At 51.8% G+C, this 21,108-nt stretch overlaps 1 protein-coding gene across 1 annotated transcript in view; it reads right to left on the bottom strand.

Moving 5' to 3' along the window:
• The window catches only part of LOC135207319 (RNA polymerase II-associated factor 1 homolog), a 178,818-nt gene extending 158,994 nt beyond the window's left edge, over positions 1-19,824 (bottom strand). The window contains exon 1 of the mRNA XM_064239019.1: positions 19,666-19,824. Within this exon, the coding sequence (XP_064095089.1) occupies positions 19,666-19,736 (71 nt within the window). The 5' untranslated portion in view covers positions 19,737-19,824. The remainder of the gene's footprint in view (positions 1-19,665) is intronic.
• Positions 19,825-21,108: the final 1,284 nt, after the last annotated feature.

Here is a 21,108-nt window from a genome sequence, read left to right on the forward strand (position 1 = left end):
GCTGCCCATGGGTCCGGCAAAACTGAGTAGAAAACCTCAAGTTTTCTGTAGTGCCGGGTGGCAAACAGGTCTACAACTGGACGCCCCCACAGGTTGAAGAGCCTTTCCACCATGTCTGGGTGAAAGGACCACTTGGTTCCTATCACCTGATCCCGACGGCTGAGCTTGTCTGCTACCACATTCCTCTTGCCTGGAATGTAGCGGGCTGACAGCTCTACTGAGTGAGCCACGGCCCACTCATGCACCTGCAACGTCAACTGATGCAACGGGAGGGACACTAGGCCCCCCTGTTTGTTGAATTACGCCACTACTGTGGTGTTGTCGCTCATCAACACCACTGAGTGTCCCACCAGACGATCTTGGAACTCTTGGAGAGCGAAGAACGCTGCCTCGAGCTCCAGGACATTGATGTGAAGGTGCTTGTCGTGATGATCCCACACACCTGCAGCCAGCAACTCCTCCAGGTGTGCGCCCCATCCCTCGGTTGATGCGTCTGAAAACAGCAACATCTCCGGGGGGTGTGTGTGTGCAAAGAAGCACTCCTCTTACGAGGTTCCCGTCGTCCAGCCACCAGGCTAGGTCCTGCCTCACCTCCTCCGTGAGGGACACGGGGAAGAAAGGCGGGTCTCTTGCCTGTGACCAACACTCCTTTAGTCTCCACTGAAGAGCCCGCAGGTGAAGATGTCCGTGAGGAACTAACTTCTCGAGAGGCGACAGGTGACCGATCACGACCTGCCACTGCTGAGCTGCCTGCTCCTGTCGAGACTGGAACTGTCTTGCTGCCTCCCTGAATCTGCTGATCCGCAAATCTGTGGGGAAGACTCGCCCTGCTACCGTGACGATCAGCATGCCCGGGTACTTCATCCTCTGCTTAGGCTCGAGATCTGACTTCTCGTAATTCACTACATTCCCCAGATCGCGGCAGAATTCGAGAAGTCGATCCCTGTCCTGTAGCAACTGCGAGCGGGAGCTCGCCAGGACTAGCCAATCGTCGAGACACCTCAGAAGACGTATCCCTACCAAGCGGGCCCAAGCCGACACCAGAGTGAACATTCGCGTGAATACCTGTGGGGCGGTTGAGGGACCGAAACAAAGTGCCCTGAATTGGTATACCGTCCCATCAAGGATGAAGCGGAGGTACTTCCTACAGGATTGATGGATGGGTATCTGGAAATACGCGTCCTTCAGATCCACAGAAAGCATGAAGTCGTTCTCCCTGATGGAATCGAGCACTGATCGTGCCGTTTCCATCGTGAACCGAGTCTGGCGAACGAACCAGTTCAAGGGGGACAGATCTATCACCGGGCGCCAGCCCCCAAGGACTTCTCCACAAGGAAAAGTCGACTGTAGAAGCCCGGCGACTGATCCCATATGATCACAGCACGTTTGCTCAGCATGGCTTCTACTTCCTGCCGAAGCGCCACGTCCTTGGTCGAACCAGGAACGTACCTCTGAAGATGGACCTGGTTGGAGGTGAGGGGTGGCAGAGACTCGAAGGGTAGTAAATATCTCTCCCGAAGGACGTTCACTATCCAGGTCTCCGCTCCGTAGCGCTGCCATGTTGCCCAATGGCTCACCAGGCAACCCCCCCACTTCCGGCAGCAGGTGAGGGGGAACGCCGTCCCTAGCGTTTCCCACCTCTCTTCGGCTTCTTCTTCCCAGATCCTCCTCGAGCAAAGGACTGGGAGGAGGGCTGGTTACGGTTGCTCCTTACTGAAGAAGTCGAAGGCTGAATCTTTCCTCTGGGCTTCGACGAAGCAATCGTCTTAGCCGCAGAGGAAGCGCTAGCTAAACTCTTGGGCTTAGCCACAGTCGTTTGAGGTTGCCTAGCCACCTTTGAGACAGCCTGGTGAACCAAACGGTCACTCTCGTCTGTGCGCCGTTGTTCCACCACAGCGTCCACCATCTCTCTGGGGAAGAGAGAGGAGGAACTCCGCACTGATCCGTTGCTAAGACCCAAGGCCGCCTCTCGCCCAGCCGCCCTGGTCACTCGGTTGAGAACAGCGTCCCTACACCGAAGAACCAGGTTGGCCAACTGGTTAGCCATCTGGTGGGCCAGGTAGGAGATCGCCCTACCTCCAGACTGGCAGAGTCTCACAAAAGCTGGGTCCCCTTCCGGAGTGGTGTTCCCCAAGGAGGCAGCGATTTTCAACACTGTGAGGGACCACAGGTCGAGCCAGGAGACTGCTGGGAATGCTGCCATAACGGTAGATTCCAAGGCAAGTGCCTCTTGCTGCAAGAACCAGAGGTTCTCCGACAGGAGCTGCTGCAGAGACATCCCCGGAGTTAGCACAATGAAATGCGAGCAACCACACAAATCAAAAAAATATGACAATTTGTCGAAAATTGCATTTTTCCTAACTATACAAACCTGAGGTTCTTAACAAAAATAGGAAGTAGCTAGCGGCAGCTGGAACGGTCGTAAGCTTCTCGAACAAGGGGAGAACCGGTAGTTAACTGCTTGTCCGATCGTCGCGCGCCGCGCGACTGGGAGGTAAACAAATCACTTTTGCTTTTGGCCCATGCAAAATACGCAGAGTGAGGGGTGGCATGAGGAGGGACTATATGTTAAAGGACCTCAGGTTTGTATAGTTAGGAAAAATGCAATTGTTCCGATACGTAATACAAACCCTCGGTCCTTTAACAATAGGAAGTAGCTAGCGGCAGCTGGAACGGTCGTAAGCTTCGAACAAGGGGAGAACGGTAGTTAACTGCTTGTCCGATCGTCGCGCGCCGCGCGACTGGGAGGTAAACAAATCACTTTTGCTTTCGGCCGCGGGTGTGAAGGACGTGTTCGTCATCGCTCTCTGCCCGCTTCATCGTCGTATGCTTTGTTTATATTGTGTTTTCTACTATGGTTTGTTTGACTTGAAAATGAAACTGTAAGTACACTGTTTTCATTTTCATTACTTAATTATGAACCCTTGAATTATGTCTCGGTGCCGAGGGCGGGCGCGCTCGCGCCGAGTCATGTATTTGGGCGAAAGGGTGTAATTGAAAAATGTAAGTACTTTTTTCATTATATTTTGCCCTGTGCGTTCGTTACCGAGAGTGTGATTGCGCTCGGCACGAACTTTAATTTTGTATAATAGAATGCAATGAAAGTGGATTCGCAATTGCAATATTCTTTTCATTTTCTTTTATTGATTGCATGAATTTAATCTGGATCAATTTTCGTTCTTACCCGGGAATTGATCCTTACGATTTTTTATGTGAAATGAAATCGCAAGTGCAGTATTCTGTTTCATTTTCATATATATTTTATGATAGCATCATATTATTGGATCAAGTTTCCGTTCTTACCCGGGAATTGATCTTTTCTCCAAGTTCTATGAAGTGAATCGCAAGGGCAGTATTCTGTTTCAATTTCATATTACTTTTCACTGCTGTGCGGGGGTGGGGGAAGCGAAGGTCTGCCAGGAAGTCGTCGGAAAGCTCTCCCGCGACTCCCTTGGTAGCCGATTCTTCGTCTTCCTTCCTGCCCCCCGCTCAGCTTCTTCATTGTATTTGTATTTGGGGTCTTCCTTGCGTTCGGGGTGGGGCATGTCTTCCCCCCGTGCGTGGAGGGAACCCCTCTTACTAATCTATCTATGTTACCGCAGGTGCTACATCCGTGGGAGACGACCTTGGATGTAGATGTAGATCCTCACGAGGTTTTGTACTCGTTGTCGGGGGCGAGAGTGCTCCCGCAACGAGCCCTGTGTAAACGTATGCATTGTCAGAGGACGCAGTGGGTGCTGTTTACGAGGACACAAGAAGTCATGGGGAAAGTCCAGTGACTCCTTTGGTAACGGACGTCCAAGTTTGTACTCGGGGTCTTCCGTCCGCTCTGGGGTGGGTTTCTCTCCCCCAGCGCGAGGAAGCCCCTCTAACTAACCCGACTGTTGCTTCCGCAGGTTTGCCATCAGCGGGGACGACCTGGGACAGGTGTGGGAGTCGCTGGGACTGCAGGGGTTGATTCAGCGGTTGGCGGGGTCGGCAGTGGTCACTCATGATACGGTAACCACTACAACAACCACAATCTCGACACCAGCATAGGAGAGGTCACCGCACCTGGTGTACACACCACATGTCATGTCGGTAACACCCACGGCTGCAATCCAGAACCAATTCCTGCCGTGCCAATCAGGACTGTGCCACCCAACCACCCCTGGGTTTCTTGTATTGCCGACCCCGGACTGCCGCTGCCCAAAGAGTACCCCCCTGGACCTGCCGCCAGTGCCGAGGATGACGGTAGCTGCCGACAGGACGCCTGTCTCTCCTGTGGTACCTGCCGTGCCTGCCGTACCTGTTGCTGTCCAGCCGCTCATTCCCTTTCAGATCAGGTGCCTGCTGCTCATTCACTTTCAGATGTTTCCTGCTGTTCCTGGACCTGTTCCTGTTGTTCCTGCTGTTGGTGATGCTGTCACAGTCTCAGGTCTTTCCGACAGGTGCAGTCGGGCCCTGTTGCTTCGGCAACTGCCCCGGCTCCCTCCTGGATGGAAGACCTGACGTCTGTCCTGCGGAGCCTGGCGAAGAAGAAGAGGAAAAGAGGAAGAAGGTGTCGTCGTCGTCTTCGTCGTCTTCTTCGTCGTCCGCTGCCTCTCCTTCCCCTTCGACTTCTAAGGCCAAAACACCGAAGAAGAAGAAGGTTGCCTCCTTCCCCCCTAAGAAGATTCCTTCGGGATCTTCTAAGGGCGCCCGGCTCGCTCAGGCGAGCTGGGGAGCTCTTCTGCTGGTCCTCCTGTTCCTTCGGGAACGGGGCCCGTCGCTTCTTCTGCAAAGAAGAAGTCGACGGGGACCAGAGGGCACCAGCCTCGGCTGGTGCGTCCTCACCTGGTGCTAGCGGGTCTGCCGCTAAACCAGGTTCCGTCTCGGCCGCTTCTCGTTCGCGAGAAGCACCGAGTGGACGCTCTTCCAAGAAGACCGTCCAGCCAAAGTTTTGACGCCCGAGCTCGCTCGCCGTCAAGACAGCGGCGCGGAGCAGAAGACTGGCGAGAGTCGTGCACACGACTCTCGCCAGGCCAGTGGACGCTCTCGCAGCGATCAACTGGCTGCTCGGGCCGGGCGGAGGCGGTGACCAGCGGCAGCTCGCCTGACGCTAGAGGATCGGTCTCGACGTTCTCCGAGCCGAGCCAATCGCCCCAGGCGAGCGGTAAGGCTAGGCCTGCTGCTCGACCGTCACCGCTGTTGACGATCAGCAGCAGCCCTCCACGCACGCTGGTCCTGCCAGCGAGCGAGGGGGGAGCGTCAGGTCTGCCTGCTCCCCATAACGGGTTGAGGCGAGGAAGGGGTCCCCGCGGCCGTCGGTACCAGCCACGGCTGGTACCAGTGGCTCGACGCGCCGAGAGGACGCTCGCCGGTCTCACCGTGGACAGCGAGGCCTAGCAGGTCACCGGACGCCGCTCCCCATCGGGACCGGGCGGAGACGGTTAACCAGCAACAGCTCGCCTGACGCTAGAGATCAGCGTCGACGTTCTCAGCCAAGCCTCTCGCCTCAGGCCGAGCGGCAAGGCTAGGCAATGGCTGCTCGATCGCCACCGCGGGTTGACGATCAGCAGCAGCCCTCCAAGCACGCGGGTCCTGCCAGCTGAGCTAGGGGGGAGCGTCAGGTCTGCCTTCCTGTACCTTCAACCTCCTCGGGCTACGCCGGGAGGAGCAAGGTACCTATGAGTATCGCGAGAGGTGCGCCGCTCGCGACCCCGCTATGACGCCGTATGGACCAGGCACGGTTCTAGGACCGACCAGGACATACGCGCAATTAGCTGGAGGCGACCGTCAGGGGTCTGCCGCTCTTCCTCCTTCTGAAGGAGGAGTATCTAGGGATCTGTTCTTGTTGGAGGGACTGGACGGTCCTACTCCGCAAGACGCGGTTACTCCCGAGATACAGAGGAATTTGCAGAAGTCATTAGGCTGATTCGTCAGCATAATGACCCTGCGGAAGGATTGCCGCTCCCACCCCAGCAGAGCCCACGTCTCTGCTCGAGTCGTTTGGGGGCCCGAGAGGGAACCCAAACCGACGGTGGGTCTGCCGCGATCGGAGCTTGCCGATTCTGTCTCGAACCAGTCTCTCGTCTCTCCGGACAAGAAGGCTCTCTCAGTTCTGGCCGGTCGATCAAGCTACTTCCACCTCCTCTACTGCGACAGCGGCGTTTTCTACGTGTCTTCGGACACCGATTTAAATACTCCTTCGGTCCTCCTGAGAGGTTTCGACCTCGACGAGGACTGGAATGAGTCGGAGGACGGTATCGGCTCTCTCCTGTCAGGTGTCGATCAGCCCCACCCAGACGACGTTCACAGTGGCGGCAGACCCTTACCTACAGTGAGAGTTTCGTAACCCTCCGCGGGGAAAACGTTTTCTCCTGACGATACGTTTCCCAGACTCTGAGAGGCCATCGCCGCAAGGCGATGGCTGCTCCTACTCTTCTCCAACTGCTAGTTCCACTGGGAAGGCGAGCGAGTATCCAATTCCTTCCCCATTCCCTCCCTCCTTACGGCTACGAGGGAAAGGGGAAGGATCCTACAGAGATTTCTTTGTAGGATCCCACGTTCGGGACTGCGCTACCGGAGGGACCTTCGGGTCCTACCTGACGTAAGCCCCGGTCGTTGAAGAGGAATCCTGCTCCATTCTCGATTTCTACGGGAATCGAGAGGACCACCAGCCGATATGCGTTTGACGAATTCGGTGGGGGTTTTCGCAGACTGCTTAGAATTCTACGGAATTTCTAGCGCATTCAGAGTGTTCGAGTTTTTTACGATCTTCAAACACTTACGCGAGACCACGGTCCAAAGTGAGCGAGACGAGAATCCCCGATATGTTACACGATAATCGGGAACCTCGCCTATGCTCGAATTCCTGGAATTTCTAGCATTGTAAAGAAGACTGCTGCTGAAAGGAACTATCTCACAGTAGGCGACCAACCTGGAATAGAGGAGATCGGACGGGAATATCCAGTTTGGCTTGAACTATCGTCTTAGTATTCTGTTCACCATTGAAGCTTTCCTTCGAGGAAGACTTCTCCTTCACTCTCTTTGATAGAGAACGAAGGTGGTCGATCTCCAATCCTTATTTTGTTTTCTTGAAGGAAAGAATTTAGGATGGAGATCGTTGTTCAGAATCCTACAAATATACTACGTATATTAACCTCGCGACATGATTCTGCTAAGCAGTTGAATTGTCCGAGGGGTAGGCGCATATCCTAGTTATTCTACGGATTGCGACTTAGACGAGAAGTATTCTAATGGAACTGCAACTCGGGGTTGCCTGCAACCTCCCAGGAGTTTTCAGTTTCAATTTTATATACTTATGGTTTTGTCACGACAACACCATTTCAACTTTTATATTTACCGAAATTCGTTTCGCCTAAATATAATTGCCCGAGCATATCTTTTATGCTCGGTAGTTCTAGCCGAACGCATTCCTTCGTGGAATAATGGATTACCTGGCAACTCAGGATGACGAGTCAGCAGGCTCAACCACTGCGTATTGAACTGCCTAATAGCAGCTCAGTATCAGCTGGGCCTCCGAGATTCACGGTCATGTATGTCTCTCTCTCCCCTGCTTGATTGACTACCGAACCGTATCTCTGCCTAACAATCATGGACTTAGGTCTCTGATTAACGGGGATTCTCGCATAATGAAGGACCATCTACTGCGGTGACGCTAGATTCCATCGCCTTCGACATTGCGAGAATTTTCAACAGAGATATCTCTTGGACTCTTTCATCTTTCTGTTTACCCGCACGGTAACAGAAGTCTGTACAAGTCTCCCGCTGTATCGCACTGCGATAATGCGAATGATTTTGCAGACATCTGAGTTTGTCTTCAAAATATCTCGTATTCGTAGGTGTACAATTGTTCATTGTTCAACCCGAATTACAAGATGTGTCAGAAGACATCGCCTACTCTCCGACCTGACAGCTCTACCTCCAAATGTTCAGCCCATGAGAAGCAGTTCTTCAGGCGGCTTTCACCTGTGTTTTTCTTTTCATTACCGAAGAACGCCACGCTTTCATTGCAACTACGACTTCTCACCGGACAGCAATGAAATAGCGGTTAGCGTTTCAGTCATTTGTAAGCACAGGTTATGAATCTTTGAGATCCTCTCTCGATTCATATGTGAAGACGTAGGTTGCATTCAATATCTACCTTCGTCTTCAACGGTACATAGTGTTGTTTCTCCTTAGCTGAGATTCAACAAACATGAGATGTTTTACCTTCAGGGACCTCGGTCTCTAGAAGGCAATTGACTTTCGCCTGTTGGGTACATGCCTTAAGAGAATCATCACCTCGCTGTCCGGCATTGGTGACAAACAAATACATCATTTGTTTGGTCTCTCGGCATAACCCTTTAAAGGCGAAGGTCACGTGACTTACTCGGATGCTTGACAACTTGCCTCCTACCGAACGCAGTCAGTCGGCAGCTGTCAGAGCGCCCGAGTCAGTTACGAATTACGCTGTTGACTTAGTTCGGTTGTTACACAGCAACCATTACTTCGTTTTAATAGTTGTCACAGTACCCATACCATTGACACCCACCATGGAGTGTCGGTCCTATCCACTACCGAGAACTTCGCTGCATGGGGGGGATAGGAGGAGGCGAGAGAACTTCGTTGCTAACGGACAGACCATATGGGTACTGGACATCACCGAAGTAGAGAAGAGGGATAGGTCATGCGACTATTTCCTTCTTTTCCTCTGAGGAACTGCATGACTTCTCCTGCGAAGTCAGGCACCCAGGGGATGGGGATCCGTGACGCTCGATTTCGTACCGAACTTCGTAGCGAAGACTCAGAACCCTTCGGTCCCTGACGATTGGTTCGAGTCGTTCACAATCCCCTCCCTAATGGACTTCACGCCTTCGATGCGAAGGAGATGCTGCCTTGTCCACAAGAAACTTCTCCTTGGCGCAGGTACTGAAGGCATGGGGTCTGGTCCAACCAGACCACATGCCCATTCTCCTCACTTCGGGATATTGCCCACAGGTCCTTGGATCTTTTTCCTTGGGACCCGTGGTGGCTGCTCAACACGTTGTGTAGCGAACCCAGACCCTCGCAGGCTGAACAGCATCGATCCTGGTGTGACCGTAAGAATGGATGGTGAATGAGAGTGTGACTGGCTCCCTCTTCCCATCTTTTTCTTCCCCTCTACCTGTGGTTAGAGGGACACGGTCGTCACCCTGCTGGATAAGGACAAGATGCAGGTGAGCTACTTAACAGAGCCCCATCCTATCCCTTTCACTAGGGATAGGAGCGTATATCCACCACTTCCTCCAACAAGGGGGAGGAAGTGGATGCCAGCTTAGACAAACCCATACTTTATGTTGCCTCTTGCAAACAGGAACAAGTTCTTGCTTGCTGGTACGAAGAGATACGCTTGCCTCCTCTCTTAGTACTCGGCCCAGAGGTCTGACCATTGATCCTGCGGTGCACACCCCGATCAATCGGACAGAGGCTTGGATCCCTCCCTCGCTCTTACGACCAGGGAGGCATTCCAGGGATGGACGAACACCAGTCTGTTCATCAAAAGACTCAGATTCCTCCCACCAAGAAGTGAGTCTTCCTATTGTTAAAGGACCGAGGGTTTGTATTACGTATCGGAACAAATGACAATTTGTCGAAAATTGCATTTTTCCTAACTATACAAACCTGAGGTCCTTTACATATAGTACCCTCCTCATGCCACCCCTCACTCTGCGTATTTTGCATGGGCCAAAAGCAAAAGTGATTTGTTTACCTCCCAGTCGCGCGGCGCGCGACGATCGGACAAGCAGTTAACTACCGTTCTCCCCTTGTTCGAAGCTTACGACCGTTCCAGCTGCCGCTAGCTACTTCCTATTGTTAAAGGACCTCAGGTTTGTATAGTTAGGAAAAATGCAATTTTCGACAAATTGTCATTTTTCGACAAATTGTCATTTGTTCCGATACGTAATACAAACCCTCGGTCCTTTAACAATAGGAAGACTCACTTCTTGTGGAGGGGGAATCTGAGTCTTTTTGATGAACCGACTGGTGTTCGTCCATCCCTGGAATGCCTCCCTGGTCGTAAGAGCGAGGGAGGGATCCAAGCCTCTGTCCGATTGATCGGGGTGTGGCACCGCAGGATCAATGGTTCAGACCTCTGGGCCTAGTACTAGAGAGAGGCAAAGCGTATCTCTTCGTACCAGCATTGTAAGAACTTTTTCCTTTACATGAGCAATGTAAAGTAATGGGTTTGTCTCATGTTGGCATCCACTTTCTCCCCCTTGTTGAGAAAGTGGTGGATATTTACTCCTATCTCTAGTTAAAGAGGTAGGATGGAGCTCTGTTGAATAGCTTACCTGCATACTGACTCCCTTCCAGCAAGGTAACGACCGTATCCCTCTGCCCACAGGTAGAGGTAAGAAAAAGATGGTTGAAGAGAAGCCAGTCACTCTCTCATTCACGCATTCATTCTCCCAGTCATACCAGGAATCGATGCTGTTCTGCCTGCTCGGGTGCTGGGTAAGCTTACACAACGTGTTGAGCAGCCACCACAGGTCCCAAGGGAAAAGGTATCCAAGGACTTGTGGGCAATATCCCGAAGGTAGAAGGACGTGAAGGTGGCTGGTTTGGCCCAGACACCTGCCTTCAGGACCTGCGCCCACGGAGAAGTTCTTACGGAACGCTAAGGAGGGGTCCGATACCTCTGACTTCGTGGGCTCTCGGTCGGAGCGTACGGATGTCGTCGCTACCATCAGCTTCGTACGCTCTCCTGATCACCTCACGCAGCCAGAAAGAAAGCGTGTTCTTGGAAACTTCTTTCTTGGTGACCCCAGTGCTAACGAAGAGGCGTCGACACTCAGGCCTGAGATGTCGAGTTCTCTTCAGATAGCGCCAGTTAGCGCCCTCACAGGACAAAAGCAGCATCTCATCCGCATCGTTATCGGTGAAGTCCAGGAGGGAGGGATCGTGAAAGACTCGAACCTGTCGTCAGGGATCGACGGATTCTGAGTCTTAGCTACGAAGTTCGGGACGAAATCGAGCGTCACAGATCCCCAGCCTCTGGTATGTTAACATCATAAGAAAGGCCATGTAGTTCCCCTACTCTCTTCGCCGATGCCAGGGCCAGCAAGAAGAGGGTCTTGAGAGTCAGTCCCTGTCTGACGCTCTCGGAGTGGCTCGAAGGGTCTTCGAGTCAAACTCCTAAGTACGAGAGTCACATCCCACGCAGGGGGCCTGAGTTCCCTGGGTGGGCAAGACCTTTCGAAGCTCCTCATTAGCAAGGATATCTCGAACGAATTCGAGATGTCCAGTCCCCTCAGTTTTAGGACGAGAGCCAGGGCGGCTCTATATCCCTTAACTGTGGGTACTGAGAGGAGCTTCTCTCGGCGAAGAAACACGAGGAAATCCGCTACCTGCTGAAGAGTGGCTCTGAGAGAGACAGACCTGTCTACGACACCAACCACAGAAGACGGCCCACTTCCCCTGGTACACAGCTGCAGAGGACTGTCTGACGTGTCCAGCCATCTCTGTTGCTGCGCTACGAGAAAAGCCTCTCGTTCGCAAGAGATGGTGGATAACAGCCAGCCGTGAAGTTGAAGGGACTGGACTGCCTGGTGGTACCGTTCTACGTGTGGCTGGGCTAGAAGGTTGTGCCAAGTGGGTAGCTCTCTCGGTGCATCCGCAAGAAGAGCCAGCAGGTCCGGATACCAAACGGGGCTTGTGGCCCGTTTGGGAGCCACCAGGATCATTCTGAGATTGGGAGTGACCAGCGCTCGACTGATCACTTTCCGAATCAGACAGAAGGGAGGAAAGGCGTACGCGAAGAGGTTGTCCCAGGGGTGTTGGAGAGCGTCCTCTGCAGCTGCCCATGGGTCCGGCACAGCTGAAAAGAAAACCTGAAGTTTTCTGTTGTGCCGGGTGGCGAACAGGTCTACGACCGGTCGTCCCCACAGGTTGAAGAGCCTTTCCGCCACGTCTTGGTGTAGAGACCATTCGGTCCCTATCACCTGATCCCGACGGCTGAGCTTGTCTGCTACTACATTCCTCTTCCCTGGAATGTAGCGTGCTGACAGCTCTATCGAGTGAGCCGTGGCCCACTCGTGCACCTGCACCGTCAACTGATGGAGCGGAAGAGACACTAGCCCCCCCTGCTTGTTGACATATGCCACTACTGTGGTGTTGTCGCACATCAACACCACTGAGTGTCCCACCAAGCGGTCCTGAAACTCTTGGAGAGCGTTGAACGCCGCCTTGAGTTCCAGGACATTGATGTGAAGGTGCTTTTCGTGATGGTCCCACACACCTGCAGTCAGCAACTCCTCCAGGTGTGCGCCCCATCCCTCGGTCGATGCGTCTGAGAACGAAGCATCTCCGGGGGGGGAGTGCGTATGGGCACTCCTCTTAAGAGGTTCTTGTCGTCGAGCCACCAGGCTAGGTCCTGCCTCACCTTGTCCGTGATAGCCACGGAAAGTAAGGAGGATCCTTGGCCTGAGACCAACTCTCCCTTAGCCTCCACTGGAGAGACCGCAGGTGAAGACGCCCGTGAGGGACTAACTTCTCGAGTGACGACAGATGGCCGATCACGACTTGCCATTGCTGTGCTGCCTGTTCCTGCCGCGACAGGAACCGGCCGGCCGCCTCCCCCTGAATTGCTGATACGCAAGTCTGCGGGAAAGACCTGCCCTGCTACCGTGTCTATCAGCATACCAGGTACTTCATTCTTCGCTTGGGTTCGAGACGGACTTCTCGTAGTTTTATCACGATCCCAGATCGCGACAAAACTTGAGGAGTCGATCTCATGTCCTGTAGCAACTGCCGAGCGGGAGCTCGCCAGGACCTAGCCAATCGTCGAGATACCTCAGAAGACGTATCCCGTGCGAATGGGCCCAAGCCGACACCAGAGTGAACACTCGCTGTGAACACACCTGTGGGGCCGGTTGAGAGACCGAAACAAAGTGCCCTGAATTGGTACACCGTCCCGTCGAAGATGAAGCGGAGGTACTTTCTGGAGGACTGATGGATGGGTATTTGAAAATACGCGTCCTTCAAGTCCACTGAAAGCATGAAATCGTTCCCCCTGATCGAGTCGAGCACGAGCCGTGCGACTCCATCGTGAACCCCGCGTCGTGCGACAACGAAGCGGTTCAGGGGAGAGAGGTCTATCACCGGACGCCAGCCCCACCCCCGATGCCTTCCTCCCACTAGGAAGAGGCGGCTGTAAAAGCCCGGTGACTGGTCCTCCACGGATTTCTACAGCTCGTTTCGCCAGCAACGGTCTTGATCTCCTGTCGAAGAGCGTTGTCCTTTGTTGATCCCTTGACATAAGTCTGTAGATGGACCGGTTTGGAGATGAGGGGGGGCCGAGACTCGAAGGGTAGTAGATATCCCTCCCGAAGGACGTCTACTATCCAGTTCTCGGCGCGTAGCGCTGCCAAGCTCGCCCAATGGCTCGCCAGGCACACATTCCTGGCAAGCAGGTGAGGGGAACGCCGTCCCTAGCGTTTCCCTCCTCGTTTCGACTTCTTTCAGCACCTCCTCGGGGAAAGGAGGGCTGGGAGGAGGGCTGAGGTTGCGGCCTCCTCTAGCGAAGTTGAAACAACTGGAGTCTTCACACGGGGTTTGGACGGGTTGGTGCAAACCGTCTTCGCCGCCGTGGAAGCGCTAGCCAAGCTCTTTGGTTTGGCCGCAGTTGCTCGAGGTTGCCCAGAAACCTTCGAGACTGCCTGGTGGACTAAGCGGTCACTCTCGTCAGTGCGTCGCCGTTCCACCGCAGCGTCCACCATCTCTCCAGGAAAAGAGAGCTGGGGAACTCCTAAAGAGGTCCATTTCGTAGCCCGAGTGCCGCTTCACGCCCGGCCCCCTTGGTCACTCGGGTAAGGACGGCGTCCCTACGCCTAAAGAACCAAGTTGGCCACAGGTTAGCAGTCTGATGGGCGAGGTAAGAGATTCTCTTCCTCCAGAATGGCAACAGTCTCCTAAAGAAGCGTCGTCTTCGAGAGCAGAACTCCCAGAGCCGGCCGCTACTTTGGATATTGTGAGGGACCACAAATCCAACCAGGAAACTGCCTGGAATGCTGCCATAGCGGTAGATTCCAGGGCAAGTGCCTCCTGCTGCGAGAACCATAGGTTCTCCGACAGGAGCTGCTGCAGGGACACACCTGGAGTCAGCCTCGCTAACTCCGGGTTAACCTGTTTCGGCAGTATCGGGTCTTCCGATGGCACGTAGAATCGCCTCTGCCGCTGTAGAGGAGGAGGAAGCAGCTTAGAGGGACCGTCCGGATTTTAGCGAGTCCTCCCGTCCTGAGACGAGATTCTCCACACCGGATCCAGGGACTGAAGTCCGCAAGCTATGATCGTGGTCAACCTATCATCATTTTGGGCTACCCTCTTGTTGGACCCCAAATCCCAAAATTGACTCGAGCCGGGACGGGGCTTGGCTTGCTGGTGGTAGCGGCGATCCTTCCGCGAGGTCATTATGCAGACGCATCAGCTTAATGACTTCCGCGAAGTTCCTCTGTATCTCGGGCGTCACAGCGTCTTGTGGAGTAGGACCCGTCCAGTCCCTCCAGCAAGAGCATACCCTCGATACTCCTCCTTCAGAAGGAGGAACAGCGACAGACCCCTGACGGTCGCCTCCAACTACTTGCGCGTACGTCCTGGTCGGTCCTAAGACCGTGCCTGAGCCGTACGGCGTCATAGCTGGGTCACGAGCGGCGCACCTCTCGTGATCGCTCCTCGGTACCTCGCTCCTCCCGGTATAGCCCGAGGATGTTGAAGGTATGGGAGAGGCAGACCTGCGACTCCCCCCCCCTCGCTCGCTGGCAGGACCAGCGTGCGTGGAGGGCTGCTGCTGATCGTCACCCGCGGTGACGGTCGAGCAGTAGGCCTAGCGTCGCCCGCTCGCCTGGGGCGATTGGCTCGGCTGAGAACGTCGAGACCGATCTCTAGCGTCAGGCGAGCTGCCGCTGGTCACCGTCTCCGCCCGGTCCCATCGGGAGCGGCGGACGGGTGACCTGCTAGGCTCCCTTTCGCGTCGAGACCGGCCAGCGTCCTCTCGGCGCGTCAAACCGCTGGTACCAGCCGTGGCTGGTACCGGCAGCCGTGGGGACTCCTTCCTCGCCTCAACCCGTGGCCCGGTCAGCGACCGTCACGTCAGCCCGATCAGCCAGTTGATCGCTTGCGAGAGCGTCCACTGGCCTGGCGAGAGTCGTGGTACAGACTCTCGCCAGTCTTCTGCTCCGCGCCGCTGTCTTTGACGGCGAGCGAACGGACGTCAAAAACTCGGCTGGACGGTCCCTCTTTGGAAGAGCGTCCACTCGGTGCTTCTCGCGAACGAGAAGCGGCCGAGACGGAACCTGGTTTAGCGGCAGAACCACTAGCACCAGGTGAGGACGCAACAGCCGAGGCTGATGCACCTCTGGTCCCCCCCGACGACTTTCTTCTTTGCAGAAGAAGCGACGGGCCCCTTTCCCGAAGGAACAGGAGACCAGCAAGAAGAGCTCCCCAGCTCGCCTGAGCGAGCCGGGCCCTTAGAAGATCCCGAAGGAGTCTTCTTAGGGGGGGAGGAGGCAGCACCTTCTTCTTCTTCGGCTGTTTAGCCTTAGAAGTCGAAGAAGGGAAGGAGAGGCAGCAGACGACGAGAAGACGATGAAGACGACGACGAACTTCTTCCTCTTCCTCTTCTTCTTCGCCAGCTCCGCAGAACAGACGTCAGTCTTCCATCCAGGAGGGAGCCGGGGCAGTTGCCGAAGCAACAGGGCCCGACTGCACCTGTCCGGAAAGACCTGAGCCTGTGACAGCAACACCAGAGCAGGAACAACAGGAACAGGTCCGGGAACAGCAGGAACGCAGGAACAACATCCTGAAAGAGAAAGTGCAGGCCGATCTGAAAGGGAAAGAGTGGCTGGAACGGCAACAGGTACGGCAGGCACGGCAGGTACCACGGGAGAGCCAGGCGTCCTGTCGACAGTCACCGTCATCCTTGGCACTGGCGGCAGGTCCAGGGGGGTACTCTTGGGGCAGCGGAAGTCCGGGGTCGGCAAAGGAAAAAATCCAGGTGGTGGTGGCACCGTCCTCTTTGGCACGGCAGCAATGGGTTTTTGTACAGCCACCGTGGGTGTCACCGACATTATATGGGGCGTATATACCAGATGTGGTGGCATCTCATACGCTGGTGTCGTTATTGAGGTAGTGGTTGTGGTCACCGCACCATGAGTGACCACCGCCACCGACCCGCCAACCGCTGAAGCAACCCCTGGATGCTGGGCACTCCCTGCAGTCCCCAGCGACTCCCACACCTGTCCCAAGTCGTCCTTCGCTGATGGCACACCTGCGGAAGCAACAGTCGGGTTAATTGGAGGGGCTCCCTCGCACCTGGGGGGCGACACACCCCCCCCAGAGCGGACGGAAGACCCCGAGTACAGCTGTACGTCCGGGTAGCGGGCGCCCTCCTCCACACTCGACGGATCGAGAGAGGAAAAGGAAATCCGCTACCCCCTCCCCCCCCGCAGGGGAAGGCGCGAAACGTGGGGGCTGGCCGGGTAGCAGGAAAGAGGACGAAGTGTCCGTCACCAAAGGAGTCACTGGACTTTCCGATGACTTCTTGGTCGGCCTAAGTCTCTTCCTGCCCTCGTACAGCACCCACTGCGCCTCGGACCAATTCATACAAGTAACACAAGGTTCGTTGCGGGAGCACTCTCGCCCCCGGCAACGAGTACAAACCTCGTGGGGGTCCACATCAACGAATGACCTGAACCCTCCACATCTACGCCCCTCCAGCCCGGGACACACTCTACGGGCGACTGGAGGGCGTGGTGATATTTCAATCTCTTCCAATTCACTCATTGCAAGAATCAATAGAATTGTCAAAAGTACTTACAATCACTCCTGATTTATACAGAAAGAGAAAACAAATACTCAAACTCAAAGCGAACGACAAGGCGGGCAGAGCGATGGCGAACACGTCCTTCCCACACACGGCCGAAAGCAAAAGTGATTTGTTTACCTCCCAGTCGCGCGGCGCGCGACGATCGGACAAGCAGTTAACTACCGTTCTCCCCTTGTTCGAAGCTTACGACCGTTCCAGCTGCCGCTAGCTACTTCCTATTGTTAAAGGACCGAGGGTTTGTATTACGTATCGGAACAAACAAAGGACTTACAGTCTCCCAACACAGGCACTCAGTAAGAAAAAGTAGGGAAAAGTCCTTCTTCACAAAGTAGCTAAGCATACGAGCAGCGGGCAGAGCGGCGAACAACACGTGTCTCCGTCGGCAGCCGAAAGCAAAGTGAATCTTCACCTCTATGTCGGGCGGGACTCCCGACTACCGGACAAGCAGTTAACTATCGAACCCCTTGTTCTGAGCTTACGACCGGTCCAGCTTGGCGCTGATTACCTTCCTATTGTTAAGGGACCGAGGGTTTGTATTACGTATCGGAACAAATCTGTAATTTTTCGGGGTAATTTGGTTGCAAAAAAGGGATAATAGACATGAATTAAATAAACATTTTGAAGTAACAAAGAAAGTTAAACTAAATAATGAGTAAAGTAAACAATTAAGGGAATAAAGCTTTGCACCTCATAAACAGTGTCGTCGTCTGCTGCTCGTAACTGTGTTTGTGGAGCGAGCGCTTAGGAACCAGGAACAGCAACGTGGTGCAAGTGCAATTTGGAGTGGATTAAGACCAATAATGTATATATATAATTACAATCAAATAAGCACTGTGGGAGTTTCAGTTGTGATGGCAGTAGGGATAAAACCACCGATTACAAGGTAAAAATGAACTCAGTTCAAACCATGACCCCAGGAATAACTAAGTTTCATACTTTCACTATTATAGGCAACATAATGCTGTTTTATTGTGCTGATTACAACTGCAATCTTGAGTAAGATCAATAAATGTTACATATATACGCTAACATTGTTCAAATGAGTGCTGGGAAGGCTGGGAAAGACGGTGGATTGTCCGTGGTTAGACCAGCCAGCCTGACAATAGCTGCCATATTGGATTTCAAAACTGCCTTGAAAACATATTTTACAAAGAGCGTCACATGCTTATTTTAGTTTGTATGGGGCTTTCATATATCACATTATATTGAAGAAACTTCAATATGACAATTTGTCCAAAATTGCATTTTTCCTAACTATACAAACCTGAGGTCCTTTTACAATAGTACCTTCCTATTGTAAAATGACAATTTGTCCAAAATTGCATTTTTCCTAACTATACAAACCTGAGGTCCTTTTACAATAGGAAGGTACTATTGTAAAAGGACCGAAGGTTTGTATGCCGTGTCGGAACAACTTCTGAATGGTATACTTAAAGTTGTAATTGTATTCTTGTTTCACCAATTAAATATCGAGTGAATAAGACCAGGCCAGCGTGATGACGATGGATCGTCCGTGATTTTTTACCCTACACTAACATTGTTCAAATGAGTACTGGGAAGGCTGGAAAAGATGGTGAATTGTCTGTGGTCAGAATGGCCAGCCACATGATTGCCACCATATTGGATTTCAAAACTGCCTTGAAAACATATTTTACGAAGAGCTAACATGCTTATTTTAGTTCGTATGGGACATTCATATATCACATTATGTTGACGAAACTTCAATCTTTTGAATAGTATGCTTAAGGTTCTAATTGTATTCTTGTTTCACCAATTAAATATCAAATGAATAAGGCCTGGCCAGCGTGATGATGATGAATCGTCTGCAGTTGTTTACCCTAAGTAAAAATTTTGAAAGCATCATGGAGGTATGTTTGCACTGCGCATGGCTAGACATTCATTAACCTCTGTTTAATCTTAAAATATGACCTTAATTTCTAACTTTGGAGAAAATACTTACTTCGAAAGGATAGTAGAGATCTCAAGCTGTTGCTCTCACCACCAATGACTTGTGACTGGTGCCCATCACCAGTGTCAGGACGTGTTACAGTACTTTTACGGAGGGTGGATCCACACATGGTGAAAGCTGGATCAGCTAGTGGGGTCGGTTGTTTCCCCTAACTTCAAGAGGAGAGTAGAGGTCTCAATGTGTTGCTTCAACGGACGCTAGTTCTTGACTGATGTCCATGCTGGGTCATTGGGTGGGTTTAAGTAGTACTTCTTCGGGAAATTGGCCGCTATGTCGCCGCTCGGTCGTTTACTCTAGGCCTTTTGTTGCTAGATAGGGTAAAAAACCGCATGGTACAGGGGTGGACCATGTACGATCAGTGTGTACAACCCCAAAAAAAGTACATTATAACGCGTCCTGACATCGGAGATGGGCATCAGACGCGACTTGTTGTTGGTGAGAAACAGAGCTAAAGACCTCTACTCCGGTGTCAGGACGCGTTATAATGTACTTTTCTTGGGGTTGTACACATTGATCGTACATGGTCCACCCCTGTATCATGCGGTTTTTTACCCTATACCGGTAAAGCAAATGTTTCAGATCCTCTATCTCGTTGGTAGGCTGGGCTACACTTCATTGGGAATCGAACAATTACCTACAGTCTTTATGAGTGACCCTGAGCCTCTGGCCATTACCATCAATAATTCAAATAAGCTGAATTCTGCTGTCAAAAATGCAACTAAAAATATACATATAGCCTAGATTTCCTAAAAATTTCTTAGGCAAAACATGGCTTCGCTTATGGAATTCTTTGACCACTTTCCTAGTACTGTCATCCACAAACTACGCTTTGGGTACTACCTACTTCTCGGCATTATCATTTCCTTACCTTCTTTCTCCTGTTCTTGTCCGCTTTTCTCTGTCTGCAGCTGCTTGATTTACTGTGGGTATAGGCGGCATTTTGAAGCAATTGACTTATTGCGAGAGGGTAACCAAGGTTTGCGTGTGTTTACGAAGAATCCATTACCAATGTTGACGAATCATACGCGCAATGATAAAACTCCTACGATACTCAAGGAAAGTGTGTTGCCAGAAAATAATTTTACACAATTTATTTCAGCACTTTTCTTTGGGTATCTAACTGGTTTTCGAAAGTTAGAAATTATATTGCATGCTATCAAATCATATATGACATGTTTATAAAAACATTCCTAAGTTTGTAACAAGAAACAGATACATAATAATGACCATAAAGTTCCATCAAGAGCACGGTACGTCCAAGTCAACATTGGCCATGTGATAATAATAAAGTGTATGTATGTATGTATGTATGTGTAGTATGTATGTATGATATATATATATATATATATATATATATATATATATATATGTGTGTGTGTGTGTGTGTGTGTGTGTGTGTGTGTGTGTGTGTGTGTGTGTGTGTGTGTATGTATATATATATATATATATATATATATATATATATATATATAATAATAAGGGCTGTTGCCTTTGTATAATAAGGCGCCCTGTGAGGTTATGTCAGACTTGCGATAATTTTACGCTAAGTCGGTTGGTTATGACTTCCATACTCATTGGAGTGTCTTGGGGTTTGATGATAACTTACGAAGTCAATATCTTCTTTGGTTATGACGACGGAGATGTTTTAAAATCATGATGATAGTTTCTAAGTTCCTTCAATCTCTTTCTGATGTGAGGTTTCTGGTAGAAAACACTGAGTACAAAAATACATCTATTCTTCTGAGATTACAAGATGGAATTGTACAGGTCTGCCAATGATGATGGCTGATTGAATTCTACATGATGAAGCTCAGATAAAAACGGACAGATCTTCTAATGATGATGGCTTGATCACTTCTGCTCTACAATCTGGTTTACAAATCATAAAGGAAGCAGACAGTAGCTCAAACATACGAACATACACACAGATGACATAGATTACAGGTCACGTAGGCCGTTTGAATTATAGGTCACGGTGGTTGCCTCAAGCAAGACGCTTGGGCTATAGTTTACAAACAAATGAATGACCACAGGTGACGGCACTAGACACTGACTGATTACAACACGTCATCTTAGCCTACTTTATCTGGTCTGATCACATTCCTGCAAGCAATCTGGTTGACCTCTTGGGTCACTGGTTTTAATTAATCATAGTTTTAGTTTTTTTATATATATAGAATAACATTCCATATATTCTGCTTATGTAACACTTACATAAGTTGCTCGGTCGGCTACAAAACCAACCACTGAATATTACTCAAGCTTGACTTGCATTTGACTTATAGGAGTGTGATACAGACACTATGGTGAA

This window comes from Macrobrachium nipponense, chromosome 11 (genome assembly GCF_015104395.2).
Source record: "Macrobrachium nipponense isolate FS-2020 chromosome 11, ASM1510439v2, whole genome shotgun sequence".
NCBI classification, from domain to species: domain Eukaryota; kingdom Metazoa; phylum Arthropoda; class Malacostraca; order Decapoda; family Palaemonidae; genus Macrobrachium; species Macrobrachium nipponense.